The sequence below is a fragment of the Peromyscus maniculatus genome, chromosome 3 (assembly GCF_049852395.1).
Source record: "Peromyscus maniculatus bairdii isolate BWxNUB_F1_BW_parent chromosome 3, HU_Pman_BW_mat_3.1, whole genome shotgun sequence".
Taxonomy (NCBI): Eukaryota; Metazoa; Chordata; class Mammalia; order Rodentia; family Cricetidae; genus Peromyscus; species Peromyscus maniculatus.
Genome location: NC_134854.1, coordinates 165,857,626 through 165,876,622, shown reverse-complemented (window position 1 = coordinate 165,876,622; position 18,997 = coordinate 165,857,626). Strand labels below are relative to the sequence as shown.

General features: G+C 44.2%; 1 protein-coding gene across 14 annotated transcripts in view; it reads left to right on the top strand.

The window, feature by feature from the left end:
- The window catches only part of Lmntd1 (lamin tail domain containing 1), a 220,304-nt gene that overhangs the window by 182,624 nt on the left and 18,683 nt on the right, over nucleotides 1–18,997 (top strand). For 8 of the 14 annotated variants that reach the window (XM_076568296.1, XM_042274318.2, XM_076568301.1 and 5 more), the window contains 5 exons: nucleotides 3,308–3,414; nucleotides 6,351–6,601; nucleotides 9,257–9,452; nucleotides 14,719–14,905; nucleotides 16,982–17,101. In XM_076568296.1, the coding sequence (XP_076424411.1) occupies nucleotides 3,308–3,414; nucleotides 6,351–6,601; nucleotides 9,257–9,452; nucleotides 14,719–14,905; nucleotides 16,982–17,101 (861 nt within the window). Of the gene's footprint in view, nucleotides 1–3,018; nucleotides 3,232–3,307; nucleotides 3,415–6,350; nucleotides 6,602–9,256; nucleotides 9,453–14,718; nucleotides 14,906–16,981; nucleotides 17,102–18,997 lie in introns of those variants that run through there. The other 6 variants (XM_076568300.1, XM_076568298.1, XM_076568305.1 and 3 more) reach the window with 3 other exon arrangements.

Below are 18,997 nucleotides of genomic sequence, written 5' to 3'. Positions count from 1 at the left end.
CTTCTGATAATTAAAGAACGCGACCCCAAGTTCACCCTGGCCTTCTGTAAAACAGCCAATAGGGACCCTGTAACTATGCTTCTCGCTTCTGTAACCGCGCCTCTGCCCCTGAAATCCCATAAAAAGTCCCCTTTGCCCTAGGTAAGGGCGCAAGTCCTCCGAGAGACTTGGCCCCGGGTACCTGTGCATCTAATAAACCCTCTTGCTGTTTGCATCTGATCTGTGGTTTCGGTGTGTTCCTTGGGTTTGGGGTCTCTCCCGGAGGAAGATCTCCCCTGGGGGTCTTTCAATAATATGATTGACATTCTGAAAATGGAACAATTAAATGAGAGGATAATTAATTTAGATGGGACTTATGTAATGTCAATTATAAATATTATTTGTTTGATAATTTTTGTTTTATCATTTAAAAAGTTGATCAATATGAGTGCCAAGATAAGTTTTAGAAAAATTTGTTAAAACAGATCATAGAGATATTCAAGCCCAGACAGAGGAATTTAAAGGAGAACCAAATCTCAGAATTGCATTATAAGATAACAGAGAAACAGCCTAAGGCTTTCAAACAGCCAACTTGAATCTATCTAGTAACCTTACAGGAACTACCCAGTGATAGATATCCTCAAGGCTGTGTAAGAGCTGACTGAACTCCTGTGCAAATGTTAGATTTGAGGAGATTCCAAGAAGCTATAGTCTCATATGGTATGACTTCACCTTTTGTGAAGCACATGTTAAACTTGTGGTCATCTTGTAATAGTATTAACCCTCAAGACTGGAGAGATTTGGTTACAGCAGTCTTAGGGGCTGGTCCCCAATTACAATGGAGGACCTGGTGGAAGGATGTGTCTAAGACCACTGAACAATGAAGTAGGGCTAGAGGTATGGAAATCTCCTGAGATCAACTTCTTGGAAAAGGCAATTATGCTGATATACAAAGACAATCTTTACATGATGACCACACAATAGCGTTATGCTGCATGGCAGCCTTGAATGCTTGGGACAGAATTGTAGAAGTAGGAAAGAAAATTGAGTCATTTACAAAAGTTTGATGGCCAAAAAGAAACCTTCACTGATTTATTACAGAGACTTACTTCAGCAGTAAATAGAATGATACCAAAGTCAGAAGCCAGACAAATAATTATTGAACATTTTGAAAATGTTAATGCACAGTACAAATGGGTAATTAGGCCGTTAAAGGCAAGATCAGCACCCTTGGAGGAGTGGATCCAAGATAAAATTTATATTGAATCTCATGACCATGATGATGCTTGGATAGGAGAGCTGATTTGCAGAGGTTTGAAGAAAAATAGTAATGTCAGATGTTTCAATTGTGGTAAACAAGGTCACCTAACATGGGACTGTAAACAAGGCTTTCCTTGAAACAATGTTTCTTCTGTTATACAATAGGCCCATGGTGTTTACAGGGAAGTGGGCTTCATCTTTGAGATGGAGAAAATGTAACCAAATGTTTACTGCCCTTTAGCTTCCCTTCCTTCTTCAGTTTGTTCACAATTATTTTACCATTATTTTCTTTTATTTAAATATTGCTTAATCATTCCAGATGGGGAGCATGTTCACATCTAAATTTGAGCATGTGTTATCATCCCAGGGAACTAAGCATTGCTAATTTTTAGCACCTCACTACTGTAGTGATATTTGCTCTGCCATGATCTTGGGCCATACAGCCTGACTGAGGTGGTGCTTCTTGCTGTCATACGTGACCTCTTAAAAGGAAAGGGAGAGGGGTCATGAGGTCCCTTGTTCCTGGTTCCTGCTTCCTGAAGTGATCGAACTGGCAGGTGGATTCACTCTGGGTCAGTTCTGTATTTGTGAGTGTATTTTCTAATTTATATCTTAATAAATCTCTATTACCCACTAAATAGACTCATGTAGTTGATCATAACACACTACAGTCACATAGTAGATGTTTGTTGATTACTTCTGAGTGAATTCACTCATTCATGTAGCATGAATCTTAAAAGTTCTTATTAATAACATCAAACCTGAGCCAGGTATTGGGGTGAACTGGAAGATCAGAGAACCAGAACAGGCCACAGCTAACCTCACCTGGCCAACTTCTCAGCTGGTCTTGTTTCCTCAGACTGGAGGCCTCTGAGTCCTCATCCAGAATGGGTCTCAGCTGAATTGCTTCTCAAAAGCCTGAATGCTTAACCAGGCCAAATGCTCAACCAGGCCAAATGTTTCTAGTTTCTGGTGCTCACACCTTATATATCTTTTTGCGTTCTGTCTCACTCCCTGGGATTAAAGGCTCGGTTTCTGGGATTAAAGGCGTGAGTCACTATGCTTGGCTGTATCCTTGAACAGATGAATTTCTGCCTCTGGAATGCTAGGATTAAAGGCATGTGCTACCACTGCCTAACCTTTATGCTTAATTTTATGGCTGTTCTGTCTCTGACCCCAGATAAGTTTATTAGGGTATACAATATTTTGGGGAACACAATACCACCACACTTCACCACCATCAATTATAATCTTTTTGATGTATAGGAGCCTATAACTTCATATCTGGGCATCACAATCTCCTGCCCCCACTGTCTGTCATGGAGCATGAAGTGTGGATGTCCTACACAGAGAGGAAATGAAATTAGGATTTTCCTCACTTATGGTCTTGGTGTAACGGAGGATTTTGGTTGTTACCTGGCCATGGTTATCCCCACTAACAGCCTGCTTTGTGCCTTAAAATTACCTTTTCTATTCCTGTCCCAGGTGTTTTCTGTCAGTCAGCGTCTTTGTCAGAGAGAGGGAGAAGGAAGAGTGGGGGAATCAGGAGGAAAGACAAGAGCTGTAATAGGTTCTCTCCAGCATTTATATACTGACCTGGGTCCTCAGAAACCTACAGCAGGACATCAAACATTTCAGTGTCTGGGAGGAGACATGGCCCTTAAAAGAAGGTTACATTATTTAGGGTCACAAACTTCAGGGCAGGTGTGACAAGTTCAGCACACTGGAAGCTCTGCCACCATGGAGACGTGAGCTCATGGTTCTAAGAGGCAGTGGTGTCCAGATGTGAGGCTTTTGTCATAAAGACTGCTTTCCTGGGTTACGGCTGCCCCCGCCCTCTGAACTGCTTCCTCTGTGGTTTGTCTCAGATTCTCAGCCAATATAAATATTGGCTGTGTTGGCACTTTCATTTTGCAGGAGAAATTTCTTCTTAGTGACAGTGTGGCAAAGGAGTCATTAAATTTGATAAATTGAAAATAGTTGGATTGGCAGGTAAGGTCACTTTAAAAAGAAAGTCTCCCTTGAACGCAGCTGTGGTCACAACCTGATTCCATGATCTGTTGCCTAGGAAAGAAAACAGACACCTCTGCTGGCCAAGATGAGGGACGCTCCGGAGGCCCTGACCAGTGACACCAACGTCAGCAAGCACAAGAATAAAATGCAGAAGGAAGAGATGTAAGGATGGCATGATGGGCCAGCGGGGTCTGGTTCAGAGGGACGGTGGTGAAATATAGACATCGGTGTCTGAAGACAACCTGGAGGGCGGGCACTGGCGAGACAGCTCAGCAGGCAGCAGTGTCTGCGTGCAAGCCTGCCGACTTGAGTCGGATCCCCAGAACCTGCGCGGTGGACGGAGGGAACAACTCCAGAGTAGCCGTCTGACCTCCTGACGCATACCGTGACACACACGCACACTGCACCCCCACCTCTCTCCCTGCAGGAAGTCATTAGAACTACAGATTCCATGAGTTTCCTAAATATGGGGGGCCACAGATTTCGCTATTCTGTTCTCTAAGGTCCTGGCCCCTGAGCAGTATAAAAACTCCCCTAGACAGAACTCTTCCATAAAACCCTGGGTTAGAATTCACAGCTCCCATAATGGGCCAAGGCCATGAACTGAAAAGCCTGAGTAGAGCCAGTGTAGAGGTTTGGTGTGTTCCCAGCACCCTGGAGACTGAGGAAGGAAGCCTGGGTTGTGGCTTGAGATACTCAAAACATAAAAACTGTAGCACAGAATACCAACAACAAAATGTATGTGAGGAACATTAAAACACTACTAGAATTCAGTCACGGAAACATTTGTGGGGATGGTACATAAAATTGTCACTGCTCTGCCACAGTTCTAAACCATTCTTTCAACTGAAGCATTGGCATGGTTTCCTCTGGTTTGCTTTTAAAAGACTGCTTTCAGCTCTCGAGGTGACATGACTGGAGGCTGTTTGCTGCTTTGGACTAAGATGTCCTGTGCTCACTGTTCAGCACCAGTCTGTTGCTTAATGTTTTAGAGATGAAATGCGGTGTGTCAGTGTCTCCAAAGCTGCCTGTCCCCATCACCTCAAGTGCTGAGCCCAGCTTCTGCCATCACTCCTGCTTTAGTTTCTGTTAGTTATGGAGAGAGAAAAACATGAAGAAGGAGGGGAAATGCCAGGACTTGAGGCAGTACAAAGACTCCCATCTTCCAAAAGAGTCCATAAATGGGTGAGTGTAGGGTGCATATGACCAGATGCACCACAAGAGTCAGACCCTGGAGTCCTCAGTCTCTCCCAAGATGTGTGCAGCCATTTAAAGACTTCCCACATGTGTCCCTGGGCCAAGTTTCTCTGTTCCAACTACACAAGGGCTTATTGGGAATCTTTACACTGGAGTTAAATGTATTTGGAAGGGATGTTGTTTTACTGAAGGAAGAATTGGGGGGAGCTTATAAAATGAGCATGCCGAGAAGACACAGCCAGTGTGCAATGAAATCCAGATGTTAGGGACACTGAAGCGCTTCCCAGGCTTATTCTAGACGGCAGGAGGGAGACGTCCTTCCATGCAATCCTGTCTCTGGCTCACTGAATTGATGTATGTAGACTGTTTGCCCCTGAAGTCTACTGCCCACTGTTGTCATGGTCACACTCCAGAGAGTCCTCAGACAAGTGTGAGTGCTTGGCACATTGCGGAATTTGCAGAGTGAAGAATCAGAAATATGATAACTAGTACTAAGGACAGTGTGGAGATGGTAGGGGAGGAAGCCCCAGGCCCTGGTTCCCATAGAAACCATAATGAACAAACCCAGCCAGACATTGTCTTTAACAAACTTGTAAGCTGTGCCACCATGATAGATCCTGCAGAGACATCCTACAGGAAGAAAGCTTCTGAGGTGTCAGCCATGGCCAGCTGCTTTGCATTAGTTCATGGCAAGCTGAGACAACATGGAGGAGGGGTGTGGCCAAGGAAAGGAGAGCAGAGATGGGAAGAGGTCAGAGCAGAATGTAAATCCCAGGGCATGTTCCATGATCCACTTCTTCCAACTTGACCCATTTTCCCAAGTCCCCCATCCACTGAGACAGAGCCCTCTTACCTCGACATCTCTGGAAACTCACAGACACATGCAGACTGCCTTTTCCACTGATGCTCCTGGGCCTCTCTTGTGGCAGTCCTATTACACTTAAGATTAGCCATGATGTAAGCGCTCTGAAAAGTGGACCAAAAGAGACAGAATCTGGGACTCAACAAAGTCCATTCCCGATTCACAGTAAATACCATAGACACAGCCATGGCATGGGAATGGCTCAACAGGCCATATGTCCAGTTTTATAGAACAATGAAAGGACCCATCACACACACACACACACACACACACACACACACACACACACACGCACACGCATGCACACATGCACGCACACACTCACCAGTTTCTCTGAGACCACTGGAAGGGTATTGATTCAGAGTCTGCCATAAGTCTTGTTCTGAGGTCAATCTTGGGAATACTGTTTAGCTTGTGGGACAATTATACTATAGTTTTGGAACTTTATTCAAATGCGTATGTGGGGCTTAATGAATGCTTTTTTATTTAAAAAAAAGAAATGCATATTCCTAGAAAAAGTCACTTATTACAGCAGTATTTGAAAATCACCATTCTTTCCTCTTTACTGGTTTCCATGAGAGATGGTGGTGGACTAAGCCACATAATTTTGTCAATATTGGGAAGTTAGTTTAGCAGCTGCATGAATCAAGGCAGAGGCCATATCAGTGAATAGGCATTAAGTTCTTTTGTGCACTAATGGAAAGAGAAATACTCATGTCTTGATTTGAGTAAAAGAAATGTATTGAAAAGCTAAGAAAAAAATCCTAAAATCCCTGACTTCAGGCATTATACTGATTATTATAGAATTTTAATTTCAAAACCATCAACAATAGAATCTGTTGATCTTTAACTTAAAAATGAAATATACAATGAGACAAGGTCAATAATGTCAGTTTACATAGTTAGAGCCAGTTTGGGATGCCAGGTTCTTCTGTTAACTGTGTAATATTTAGCAAGTAGAATTCTGGGTAATATCTTGAGCTTCCTGTTCTCAGACATTTTAATTTTCTTACTTTGTTCATTATTGTTTTGCACACAGAAGAGAAGAGAAATTTGGGACTATAACTCCAGCAAAACAGCCATCTTCAGTCCATTTTTTCCCGAAGACAGCAGATGTGGATAGCACACCAATACCATTGTCACAGTCATTTTCCCATGAAATACCGCTCAACATCTACCAGATCATTAGTGCTCAAACTAGTGGTCTAACCTTATCATCAGCAGGACGATTGACTTCTAAATCTACCATCCTGAGCTTCTCCCGAGGAGACACCAACCTGGGAAAGCAGAGTACGTAAGAGCATCTGAGACTGGCCCCACAGCATGTTCTGGTTGGCTCTTTCTTTGCCTCCTTGCCTGAGGGATGTGTTATTATCATTTGTTCCTAGTGATATTTGTTTCTCAGTGTTAGGATCACACGCAGAATAGGTTGACTGGGGTCAAGAATCTTTGGCTGTAGATCTGAAATACATGTAAATGCAGGTGCCCAAATACAACATTTCCCTAAGGAAGAAGTCTGCAGCTACCATGATGGCTTATGGGTCTATTGTTAGCATGTTCTAGAATTGGTAGAGAGCTAAAACTTGCCATGTGTATTCCTAAGGACCCTTCACTAGATGCTGCTAGAAAGATCAAGATGCCTAGAGCTACCAAGATGATCTGTGGGTCAGTTGTTAACATGTTCTAGAATTGATGGAGAACTCAAATTTCCAATGTATAGTTCCAAGGATCCTTCTGATGAACATTGCTGTAAGGACTAAGCAATGTCTTCTCCATCCCTGTGGTTAAGATGCCTGGAGATGCATTGAGGGCCAGAGTTAAAATGTCCAGTGTCTATACAGCAGTAAGGGCCACTTGGAGAATACTGACAGAAAGGATAAGCAATATCTTCTTTTGAGCCTTCAGTAGACTCAAGGCTCACATACAGAAAGGACATCAAAAGGGGAATATTACAGGAGATGAAGCAGCAGAGAGAAGATGCGCAACAAAGAGAACACAAAGAGCGGAAATTGGGTGGGTACACTGTGGTACCAGCAGAGAACTGAGCCAGGTGTGCTGTGGAGGTGTGCTGCTCCTCATGATTAGGTGAGGCTGTCCTGGTGAACAGGACTGGCTCTGTTCTGCCCTCCCACAGAGTGAGGAGGGAAGGGATTTAGCAGCCCTGGCTCTGCTGTTCCACACCTGCAGAGTAGAGATTAAAAAGCCAGCTTCACAGAGCACTGCTAAGCTTGGGACATAGCCAACATGTGCAGCCCTTAGCCTACCTGTAAGCTCCTTCTAGAATAATCTACGTTTGACTTGTGTGTCTGTGACTGTGGGATGCTTCGCTCCCTCTACTCTATGGAAATTTACAGTCTGGCTGGTTCTCCTCTATATTCTGTTTATTTCTGGTATTTTCCTAGGCTTCAGCATGAGGTTACATACAGTTGTGAATGGCTCTCATAATGATCACAGTAAGCGTCGTTTTTGTGACTAAGATGAATCATCCAGAGATACTTGCTAAATTCTTGCTGCCTTTAATCCTTGACCAATATGCAGAGTGTTCAATATGCAAACACAAGCTTTAGACCTAAGAAGGAAAAGTTGCCCTCACTGGTGCTCTGCAGACCATTGTGTTTGCTCTGTGTTTGGGTTAAACTGCAAAATCCCCTGATAATGGGATCAAAGCACAGTGGCCTCACTTTGCATGGCAAGAGGTAGGTTGGGGTGTAGTCTTTGTCTTGAGCTGCCACAGATTCTTCTGCAGATAATTCAGGCCTGGATACACTGGACATGTTGTACTAGTCCAATGCCGTCTGTGGTCCTCAGGGAACTAGCAACAGTGCTTGGTTAGTGCCTTCTTTTCTTTGCAAACACAAGCATCCGTACCTCAGGACAGGCTGTGAGGGAGGATGTGGACTACCCTTTCCAAAGGAACAGAAAGATTTGGCCGGGCGTTGGTGGCGCACGCCTTTAATCCCAGCACTCGGGAGGCAGAGGCAGGCGGATCTTTGTGAGTTCGAGGCCAGCCTGGGCTACCAAGTGAGTTCCAGGAAAGGCCCTAAGCTACACAGAGAAACCCTGTCTCGAAAAACCAAAAAAAAAAAAAAAAAAAGATTTATTGCCCACTGGGATGCCAGTGCTAATTAAATTCTAGTGTTTCTTCTCAATAAAATCCTTTGAGGAACCCTCTTTAGTCATCAGGGCTGTTGATACAGCTTGGTGATTCAAGATGTGCTTAGTATGCCTGAGGCCCTAGGCACAACCCTATCACTACAACAAAAAACTATTATCTGTTCCTTTCTATAGCTCACCTTTCTTTGTTTTGTTAAAGATACAAGAATCTAAAGCAAAATCTGAGTTGTTTTTATGCTTTGATGGTTCTGGGCCCAGGGTCACATAAGGAAGACCCTTACTCTATGATAGGTATCATTTTCTCAGTACCAGCTAAAGACATGATTTACCTCTAGTCCTCATTTTCCCTTGCAGAAGGTAGTGTTACACAAGGTAGGGTTTTAATTTGGGCAGTATAGCAGGCATTAAATAGAATAAGACTATATTTGTATTTATAATACCCAAATTCACAGATTCATTGTGTACTCATGAATACAGTGGTTTCTAGTGCTAAATAATCAGTTAAACACCCGCATACTCATGAGAGGGAGCAAGGCATGTGACCTCCCCAAGGATGCCAGAGCCAAGATGGCTGCACAGTTTCTAACAGTGCCACTCTATCCCTGAACAAGTGAGACACTAAGTGACCTCTAGGAAGTGAGAGTATCATTGAAAATACTCACTATTTTATAGACCTCCACCAGGCTTCTAATTCTCACTGAGCTTGACAGGGGCAGTAAAGCCTATACAAGAAACACAGTTCTGTAAACATAGGAGCAAAGATAATGCCCTTGGATCTTTTGGTGTCTATTTATATGTCTGTCTCATTTGCTTGTCCAATTTCTTTGAAAGGCACAAGCTACATGACTCCAAAGAAACCGACCCTACTGAGCTTTGACTCCAGTACATTCCTTCTGGGGGATGGAGAGGATTATTTCCTTTCTTTGTTTGGAGACTCAAAGAGACTCACCGCATATTCATCCCAAACCGAGGATGTGAGCAAGCACCTTTCTGTGATTCTTGAAGAAGTTGGCCAGTTTACATCCAGGTACACATTTGAATAACTTCCCATCTTCTGCTGAGGCCATCGACCAGTGAAAAGCAGGGCTTGGAGCTATTATTGGATTTATTTGTTTACTACCAAAACCCCTGAGAATTCCCTGAACTATAACCATCCGTGTTCTGAACAACTAGAAACAGCTGATAAAAGTTTCTAGGGGACAACCACAGGATGTAAATATTCCAAAGGTTCCAGAGAACATGATAACGCACAGGTCATAGAGTGTCAGCCCACTCACTCACACACAGGCCTTTTATTGCTAGATAATCATTCCAGTGGATTTAGTTTTTTTCTTCTACTAGGCTGTTGAGTTCAATACAAGAACACAGTGAATTTTACATAAAAATGATCCATTTTTATGATTGTCAATTTCTATAAAAGAATTGACCAGGAAGAAAGTTGTTATTGGGACTAAAAGGAGCAAGCTCCGTCCGTTTTCTGAACCCTGCTGTGCTCACTGTGAACAGGACTGAGCTGTGAAAAGTTGATAACACAAAGCATGTAGACAGGGTGTCTGAGAGCCCAAGGAACCAGATAAGCAGCCTGTCCAGTTCCCCTTATGCCATGTTTCCAGTCGCTCGGGCCCTCTATGCCATTTAACTGATGATGGAGGAAACCTAAGTATGTGTTTCGCCACCTGGAAACATTCTATTAATATCATTCAGTGTCTATCATGGTAAAAGTGGTGGTTAAGGCAAAAGTATAGAAAGACTTTTTAATACTTCTAAATACAACTCTGTGTGTATGTGTATGTGTGCTCACACACACACACACACACACACACACACACACACAGGCACACTCTCACGTGTGTATGTGGAGGTTTGGGTATTTTTCACAGGAGACATCCACCTTGGTTTTTGTTGTTGTTGTTGTTTTTGAGATGGGATATCTTATTGGCGGTAGGGGTGGGATTGGGGGTGGGAGAACATCTAGTAATATTTTTCATCCCATGGTGATTCTAAAGCATAGACAGGGTCTCTCTTTTCCTGCAGCTTGCTCCGTAGGCTGGGCTGGCTGGCTGGTGAACCGCAGAGATCCACCTGTCTTTGCCTCTCCAATGCAGGATTACCTGTGCACTACCATGCCCAGCTTTTTGCTTGGGTTCTGGGGCTGGGACTCAGATCCTTGTACCAGGACCACAGTCACTTTACCAACTGAGCCTCTCCCAGCCCCATCACTGCTTTGGTGAGGGTTGGATAGGATGTACCTTGATCTAACTTTAAAATATTTTTTTATACTTAAAATATTGTTGAACCTCCTTATGATATTTTAATTTGAAAAAGTTTAATTAATTACGTCTTCAGATCTCCCTTTCAAACATATATTAGGCTACTTGGAATTGTGCCACATTTTTCTAATGCTGTTATTTTATTTATGTAAACCAACATTCCCCAATGCTGTCCCAAGACTCTTCTGGGGACTGTATGCAACGCTCCAGGGTTAGAAGGGTTTCATCCTGGCTGGTGAGAACAGGCACTCTTGGTGCTTCCCCTGCCAATCATTTCAAGTGTCTTTTCCTTCAGCCTTGGGGAGTTTTGTTCACATCTGAGCCGAACAAGCCCTGAGTCCACGGAAGACCGAAAGCTCCCAGGGCTCCCTCTGTGCAGGGAGTTCTCTGCTGCCTGCTACTCTGCCTGTGATATTCAGCTGTCTTGACCTCCCTAGATCCTAACCCTGTCAGAGAACCTGCTGGTTCTGTGTGGCCCCCTCTCCTTGGAGACGTTTGTAAGCTTAATACGTTGTTTCCCTGTCTGTTGGGCATCGCCACTTGCCATGGATCAATACCCCAATATCTTCAGGAACATTTGTGTTTGTTATGTTCTCAGCTGTGTCGAGTCGGGTAGAATATCCATTCCTCTTGTTCTGTCACAGTTGGGACATTTTCAGTCAAGGCTGCTGTTTCTTTTCCACAGCCATCCACCATCTCTGGGGATCACTTTAATATTTGCCAACAGGGAAAAAAAGAAAAATTTGTAGGCAAACAGAACATGAAGTGCAGAGGCCATTAGAACTTTCTCTAGTCATGTGTGTGAGCACCCCCTGTATCTGAGCCCTGCCAACCTTATTCCTTCACTTTAGGGGTAAGCAGATGACTCTAAGGGGCGACCTTCCTGTCCATCCTCCAACTCTACCTTTGATAGAGTTTGCTGTCTGTTACTGGGATAAAACACTCTGACCAAGCAGATCAGGGGAGGAAAAGTTCATCTGGCTTATACTTCCAGGTCAGAATCCATCCTTGACAGGTGTTGGAGCAAGAATGCAAGCAGGGACCCTGGAGGAACTCTGCTTGCCGGCTCATTCTGGCTCATGCCTACCTGACTCTCCTAGATAGCCTAGGACCATTTCCCCGAGGAATGATGCCACCCACAGTGGTCTGAGCCCTCCTACATGAATTAACAATCAAGAAAATACCCCTAGACATGCCCACAGGTAATTCCTCAATCAAGACTTTGCTCTCAGTTGACCCTACACTGTGTCAAATTGCCAACTAAAGCTGAGTAGTGTCCCCAAGGGGTTTCCTACTTCTGTAGGTTTGGAGTCAGAAGGGCAAGCTCAGGACTGAGATGGGCCCCAGCCACAATTGGTGCATGGACATGTGTTCTCTACTACAACTGGTGAGGCTGCAAAGCTCCTCCTGCCCCCAGAGGACTCCAGTGCAGAGTGAGCACACCACCCTGGTGGAAGTCTGTCCCTGCTGCACCAGACAGTACTGCCCACCCCATGCACACCCAATTACAAAATTGGATGCCACTTGTAACATCATTGAGACTGTTACATACAGTCAGAGGAACTGAGAGCAAGTCACTGAGTGACAGAGACCAGAAAGCCAAAAAGCAACATGGCGCTATCAGGAACCGGACTCTACACACAGCCATGCTTAAGGAAAGGGATGTGACATTCATCTCCTGTTGGCATAGCCTTGTGTTTTCCCAGTGTCCTTACAAATCAAGTGTGTACAAAAGCTGGGGACAGGAAGATGGGCACATCAGCCTCCACGCTCCGCCCACCACAGATTACAAGCACAAGTCTCAAGGTCTGTCCTAGAAGGACAAATGCGAAGGCTTTCGAGGAAGAGAAAGGACAGCTACTGAGGGCTGAGACAGCGGATGAACGGCTGCCTCAGAATTTCCATGTGCTGGGTGAAGCCTTCTCTTGTAGCATTTGGTTTCATATCAAAAGGAGAGTGAGTCAGGTTCCCTGGCACGAACAACATTTTGTTCCAGACAAGCAAATGTATCTTTTATATGTGCACAGAAACAGAGTTTAGGAGAATAATAAAATTTCACTTGACCATACAAGATTTTTAAAAAGGAACTACAAATATTTGATTATATCTGCTACAAAGAAATGGCCAGCCTGTTCACCTGCTTAAAAACAATTGTCAGATAAATGAGGTAAGACAAAGGAAATCTGAGAAGCAAAAATGTGTTCTATAAAAAATAAAACTGGGGCCGGGCGGTGGTGGCGCATGCCTTTAATCCCAGCACTCGGGAGGCAGAGCCAGGCGGATCTCTGTGAGTTTGAGGCTAGCCTGGGCTACCAAGTGAGTTCCAGGAAAGGCGCAAAGCTACACAAGAGAAACCCTGTCTCGAAAAACCAAAATAAAATAAAATAAAATAAAATAAAAATAAAATAAAACTGGGCTGGAGGGATGGGCCGGTGGTGAGGAGCCCTGGATGTTCCTGTGGAGGACCCGAGTTTGGTCCCCAGCACCCTGGTGCAGCTAGCAGCTGCCTGTAACTCCAGCTCCGGGGGATCTGGTGCCTCTTCCGGCCTCCATGGCCTCCTACATGCACATGATGCACATAAACTGACACAGGCAACTATATGTGCACATAAATATAAACCTTTAAGAAAATAAAACCATCCCACACAGAGTTCAGTACCAGTAAGATGAGAATGATGTCACAGGACCCCGGGATTTGAAATATGAGAAAAAAAGATGCGACTACAAATCAGTCAGAGCCATAAATGCTAACACACAGAGGAGAAGGAAGAAAAGACCATGTAAGTTCTGAGGTCTCTATGAGGCAGATGTGCACATGCTGGTGGGTGTAAACAGTGTGAATTATTGAAATCAGTTGAGAAATATTGATGCTGTTTCTAATTCACCACAGGGAAGTCATGACCTTCATGTGACACTCTGAAAAATGCGGAAGTGTAAGTGACTAACACAGGCCTTACAGCATGCTGCAGTCTCAATACAGATCAGAAGCACAAACGCCATTGCATGTGTATAGAATGCCACGTTTCAGAATTGCTTTTGAATGCACAGTGGCTATTCATCTTCATGTTCACTTTACCCAGAAAGAACTGTGTGCTTCAACTTTTGACGTCCGTAGTTTAAGACTGACTTACTTTTATGCGTATGTGTGTGTGCCTGCACATAGGACTGTGCGCCATGTGTGTGCATATGGTGTGTTTGGAGGCCAGAAGAGGGCATCAGACCCCCTGGAACTGGAGTTATTGGCGCTTGTGAGTTGTCATGTGTGTTCTAGAAACCAAACCCAGGTCCTCTGAAAGAACAGTAAGTGCTCTTAGCCAATGAGCCATCTCTCCAGCCCCTTGATTTCCTTTTGAATGTTCGATGTCACAGTGGCTTCTGTTGAGAGTAGGAAATAGAGAAAACCATAATCACATTTTCCTGTAACACTTACACCCTGGCACCTAAGCACATTTTAGGTTTCCTTTGTTTTGTGTAAAATGGATAATATTACTGCTCTGATAATGATCAGAACCAATAGGTCAGGCCGTTTTTCCTAGGTTGCAGAATACACAAGTTCTGGGGGCTGGAGAGATGACTCAGTGGTTAAGAGCACTGAACTGCTCCTCCTGAGGTCCTAGTTCAGTTTCCCTGACCTACCTGGCAGCTTGCTACTGTCTGTAACTCTAGTTCAGGTGATCCAGTGCCCCTTTCTGGCCTCTATGAGTACTATATGCATGTAGTACACAGATACGCATGCAAGCAAAACACCCATACACACAAAATACAAATAAATCATTTTTAAAAAGCCACAAGTCCCAGTCATAGTTTATCTAGTCATTATTGGGCTTTATTTCATTTTGGGGCTCTCATGAGGCCTGAGCTACCTTGGAACTTGCTATACAGACTAGACTGACCTTGAACTTGTGATTCTCCTGCCTCTGTGTTCTGAGTGCTGAGGTTACAGGCAGGTGCCATATTACTGAGTTCTTCCTATGTGCCAAAGACATTTCTATCCAAACTCACCGTATATTTCTTGTTTTCTAGTTCTCTTGCAGACATTAAAATAGCTGATGTCAACATCAAGGGTTTGTTCGTGAGGCTCGTCAACTCTTCTGTGGACAAAGAAGTGGAAATCGGAAACCACATCCTCCAACAGAACGTGGATGGACATGCTGTTTCCTTGTACCGGTTCCCCGCCAACATCACCATGCAGGCCGGTTCCACAGTGACAGTGAGTATGATCTGGAACCATCATAAACTTGGAGTAACAGGAACTAGGAATACCATCAGCTAGGAATGCTGTGCACTGGAAACACCATGAGCTGGGAACAATACCAGGAGAGGAGAATACAATGATGTGTGAATAGTATGGGTTGGAGACAATGATGAGATACAATGTCCTGGGAATACTTTGAACTGGAAATAATACAGTCTGGGAGTACCATGAGCCGAGAATATCAGGAACTAGAAATGCCTTAAGCTAGAAATACCATGACCTGAGAATACAGTTAGTGAGAATCCCTTGGGCTGGGAATACCTAGAATTGGAAATACCATGTGTTGAAGATACAGTGAATTGAGAATGTAGGAATGCCAGGGGCTGAGAATAAGTTGAGTTGGGAATACCATGATCTGGGTAAACTGTGAGCTGGGAATACAGTGGGTTAAGGACACAGTGAGTTAGGAATTCCATGAGCTAAAACAACAATACATCGGGAGTACTATATGCTGGGAATGCCAAGATTTGACTAGGACTTGGGAATACAATGAGTTGGGAATACTGTGAGCCGGTAAAACCAAGAGCTAGGAATCCCATGATCTAAAACAGAGCCAGTTCGGAATATCATGAGCTGGGGATAGGATTAGTTAGGAATGCCTTGGACTGGGAATATAACAGTGTGAGAATATGGCAAGCTGAGAATTCCAGGAGCTGAGGATGCTGTGATCTGGTAAATATAGTAAGTTTGAAATATCATGATCTGGGACTACCGGAAGCTGAGAACATTGTGAACTGAGAATGCCAGGAGCTAAGACTGTGATGATATGGGAATACTGTGAGTTTGGAATGGCATGAGCTAAAAATATGATGAGTTAGGAAAACCATGATCTGGGAATACAGGGAGCTGGGAATACTATGAGCTGGGAATACCTTAAGCTAGGCCAGGAGCTGGGAGTATCATGAGCTGAGACTATCAGGAGCAAGAATATGGTGAATTGGGAATACCATGATCTTGGAATACTGTGAGCTGAAAATACAGTGAGTTTTGGGGATGCCATAATCTGTGAATACTGTGAGCTGGGAATACCATGAACTGAGAATATATCAGTATGTTGGGAATACTATCAGTCAGGAATATCAGGAACTAGGAAAAACTATGAGTCAGAACTACCTTGAGTGGAACTTCATGAGCAGGGAATACCATGGGATAATAATTTGGTGAGTTGGGGATACCAGGAGCTGGGGACACAGTGAGCTGGTGATGTCAGAGCTAGGTTCCTGTAGGGAAAGCTCCCTCTAAACCAGCCTGTGGCTTGCTTGGCACAAGTGGCCACTTAGATACTTGGTCTTTGTAGTAAATGTGATTTTTGTGATTTATGGTGGAAGGACAGATGCCCATATTTTGCTCTCCACAGCGTTCTTCAGTTTAGTATCCAGTCTTGTTCTGGCTTGTCCCCTAGAGTGAAAGTCCTCAGTTTCTAAACTAAGAAAACACTTTCTTAAAAGATGAGCAAAGAGATTGTTGCCTCGGAGAGTAGGAGCTAAGTCAGTCGGTTCTCCACTTGGTCTGTTTCTCTGAACCTGGGGTGTCCAGTCCTTGGCAGTAGGTTGTAAGAGTGTATTGTGTTTGTTTTGCATGACATTGAGATAAGACCCTGTCATCTATGAAGTTCCCATTTGAGAACAATAAAATAAAAAACAAAAACAAAGAGAAAACCCTCAAAGGTCTATCACTAAGTTTACAGTGTGCAGTTGGGCTGCATTCATAGCAATCCTGGGCCACTCACAGCCCACAGGCCATGGAGTGGACTCTTGTTTAAATCGTGTTCAGTCACTGTGTTACATGGTATTTTAAGACAACTTAGAAGCACAGCTACCTTTACAGTTCCAGGCCCTTGGGAGGCTGTGGTACAAGGATCATGTGTACCCAGGAGCTCCAGCCCAGCCCAGGCAAATGCAAGGACACCTTTCCCATTAATGACTCTGAAAACCCTATCTGTGCAGAAAGATTAATAAAAATAACACTGTGACATCTGTGGATCTAAGTGGAACCCAGTGGCATTTGTCACAACAAACTGCTTTCTCAAAGGTGTGGGCAGCAGCGTCGGAAGCAAAGGCCCAGCCACCAACGGACTTTGTTTGGGAGGAACAGAACAGGTTCCGGTCCAGCCCCGACTGCACGACCATCCTGTGCAAGTCCAACGGCGAGGTGAGTGTCAGGGTCGGTGGCTGTCACTGAGCAGCCAGCCCGTGCGCTCCTCTTCTGCTCTGTGGTTCTCACTTTCTGCAAAGCATGGCCAGAATCGACTCCCCCAAACGACACAGCACCTCAGGCGGACCAGCAGCTGTCCCTCCCGTGTGCTCACCGCTGGCCAGCAGGATTGTGGCATCTGTCCCGTGCTTCTCAAGGCTGCTGCAGGTTCCGAGTCCGGTGGATTTTGTTCTGGATGCTAACGGGAAGTGTGGGATAAGGAAGGCACCTGATACAGCCTTCTCTGGTCAGCTGTTCATCCAAATGATTTCTTGAGATTCTAGCTATTCTCTAGGCAGAACTATGCACAAGGAATGTAGCACAAAGACTTGACGTCTGCACTCGGGAGTTGCACAAGCTAATGGAGGGGCTTATGCTCTTAATTTGAAATGTATCCTTTATACAGAATAAAACTAAATGCGGTGATATACTGTGTACCCCAATAAAATTTGCCTGAAGATCAGAGAATAGATCAAACCATTAGATTAAATATAAAGGCCAGGCAGTGGTGGCACACACCTTTAATCCCAGCACTAGGAAAGTTGAGACAGGAAATGATATGGCTGGGCAGAGAAAGGTATGTAAGGCCTGAGGAGACAGGAACTAGAGGCCTTTCGGCAGAAGCGTCCCTTTCAGCTAGAGGCTTTTTCGGCTGGAGCCTTTCGGCTGAGGACTCAGAGGATTTCAGTCAGAGGATTCATGGAGTTGGTGAGGTGAGACGTGGCTGTGGCTTGTTCCTGGGTCTCTCTGGTCTTTTGGCATTTACCCCAATATCTAGCTCAGGGTTTTTATTAGTAATACCATTTAGTAATTTGAGCAACAACTAAATGTGTTAAAATCTGTAATTCTTTCCCAATGCTTGACAGCTTCATGTCTTCCTTGGTACAGTACCAGCATAATTATACTCCCAAGCCAAGGACATATCAGTAGGACGGGACCATAGCCCTCTTTATGACAACCAAACACTGTTTGTTTTTCAAAATGTTCTTCAGACTTTTCTTAAATTCTCGTCTTTTATTCTTTTCCCTAGACAAATTTATTATGCCACGGCACCACTAACCCCACACTGTGTTGACCAGAATATGCGTTTCCTTCTTCCTTCATTACACCACTGTACTGGGTAACTCTGCCTGTACAACAGGCTGGAGTGAGTTTTTAAAGATGTTATTTCGTGTGTGTGTGTGTGTGTGTGTGTGTGTGTGTGTGTGTGTGTGTGTGTGTTGTATGGGAATGTGTGCTATGTATATGGTGTGTGTATGTGTGTGTGCTATGATGTGTGTATGTGTTGTATGGTATGTGTATGTGAGTGTATGCTGTGTGTATGTGAGTGTATGGTGTGTATAAGTGAATGTGTGCTGTATGGTGTGTGTGTATGTATGTGAGTGTGTGCTGTGTATGTGAAAGTATGTTGTGTGCTATGTGTATGCTGTGTGTATAAGTGTGTGCTGTGTGGGTATATGTGTGCCATGTGTGGTGTGTGTATGTTAGTGTGTGCTGTGTGGTGTGTTTGTTATGTGAATGTGTTGTGTGGTATGTGTGTATGTGAGTGTGTGGTGTTTGTTATGTGAGTGTGTGGTGTGTATGTGAGTGTGTGGTACATGTGTATGTGAGTGTGTGGTGTTTGTTATGTGAGTGTGTGGTGTGTATGTGAGTGTGTGGTACATGTGTATGTGAGTGTGTGGTGCATGTGTATGTGAGTATGTGCTCTATGTGGTGAGTGTGTGTGCTATGTGGTGAGTGTGTATGAGTATGTGCTGTGGTGTGTGTGTGTGTTTGAGTGTGTATATTAGTGTGTGCCATGTGTGTATATGTGAGTGTATGCTGTGTGTGTGTGTATGAGTGTATGCTGTGTGG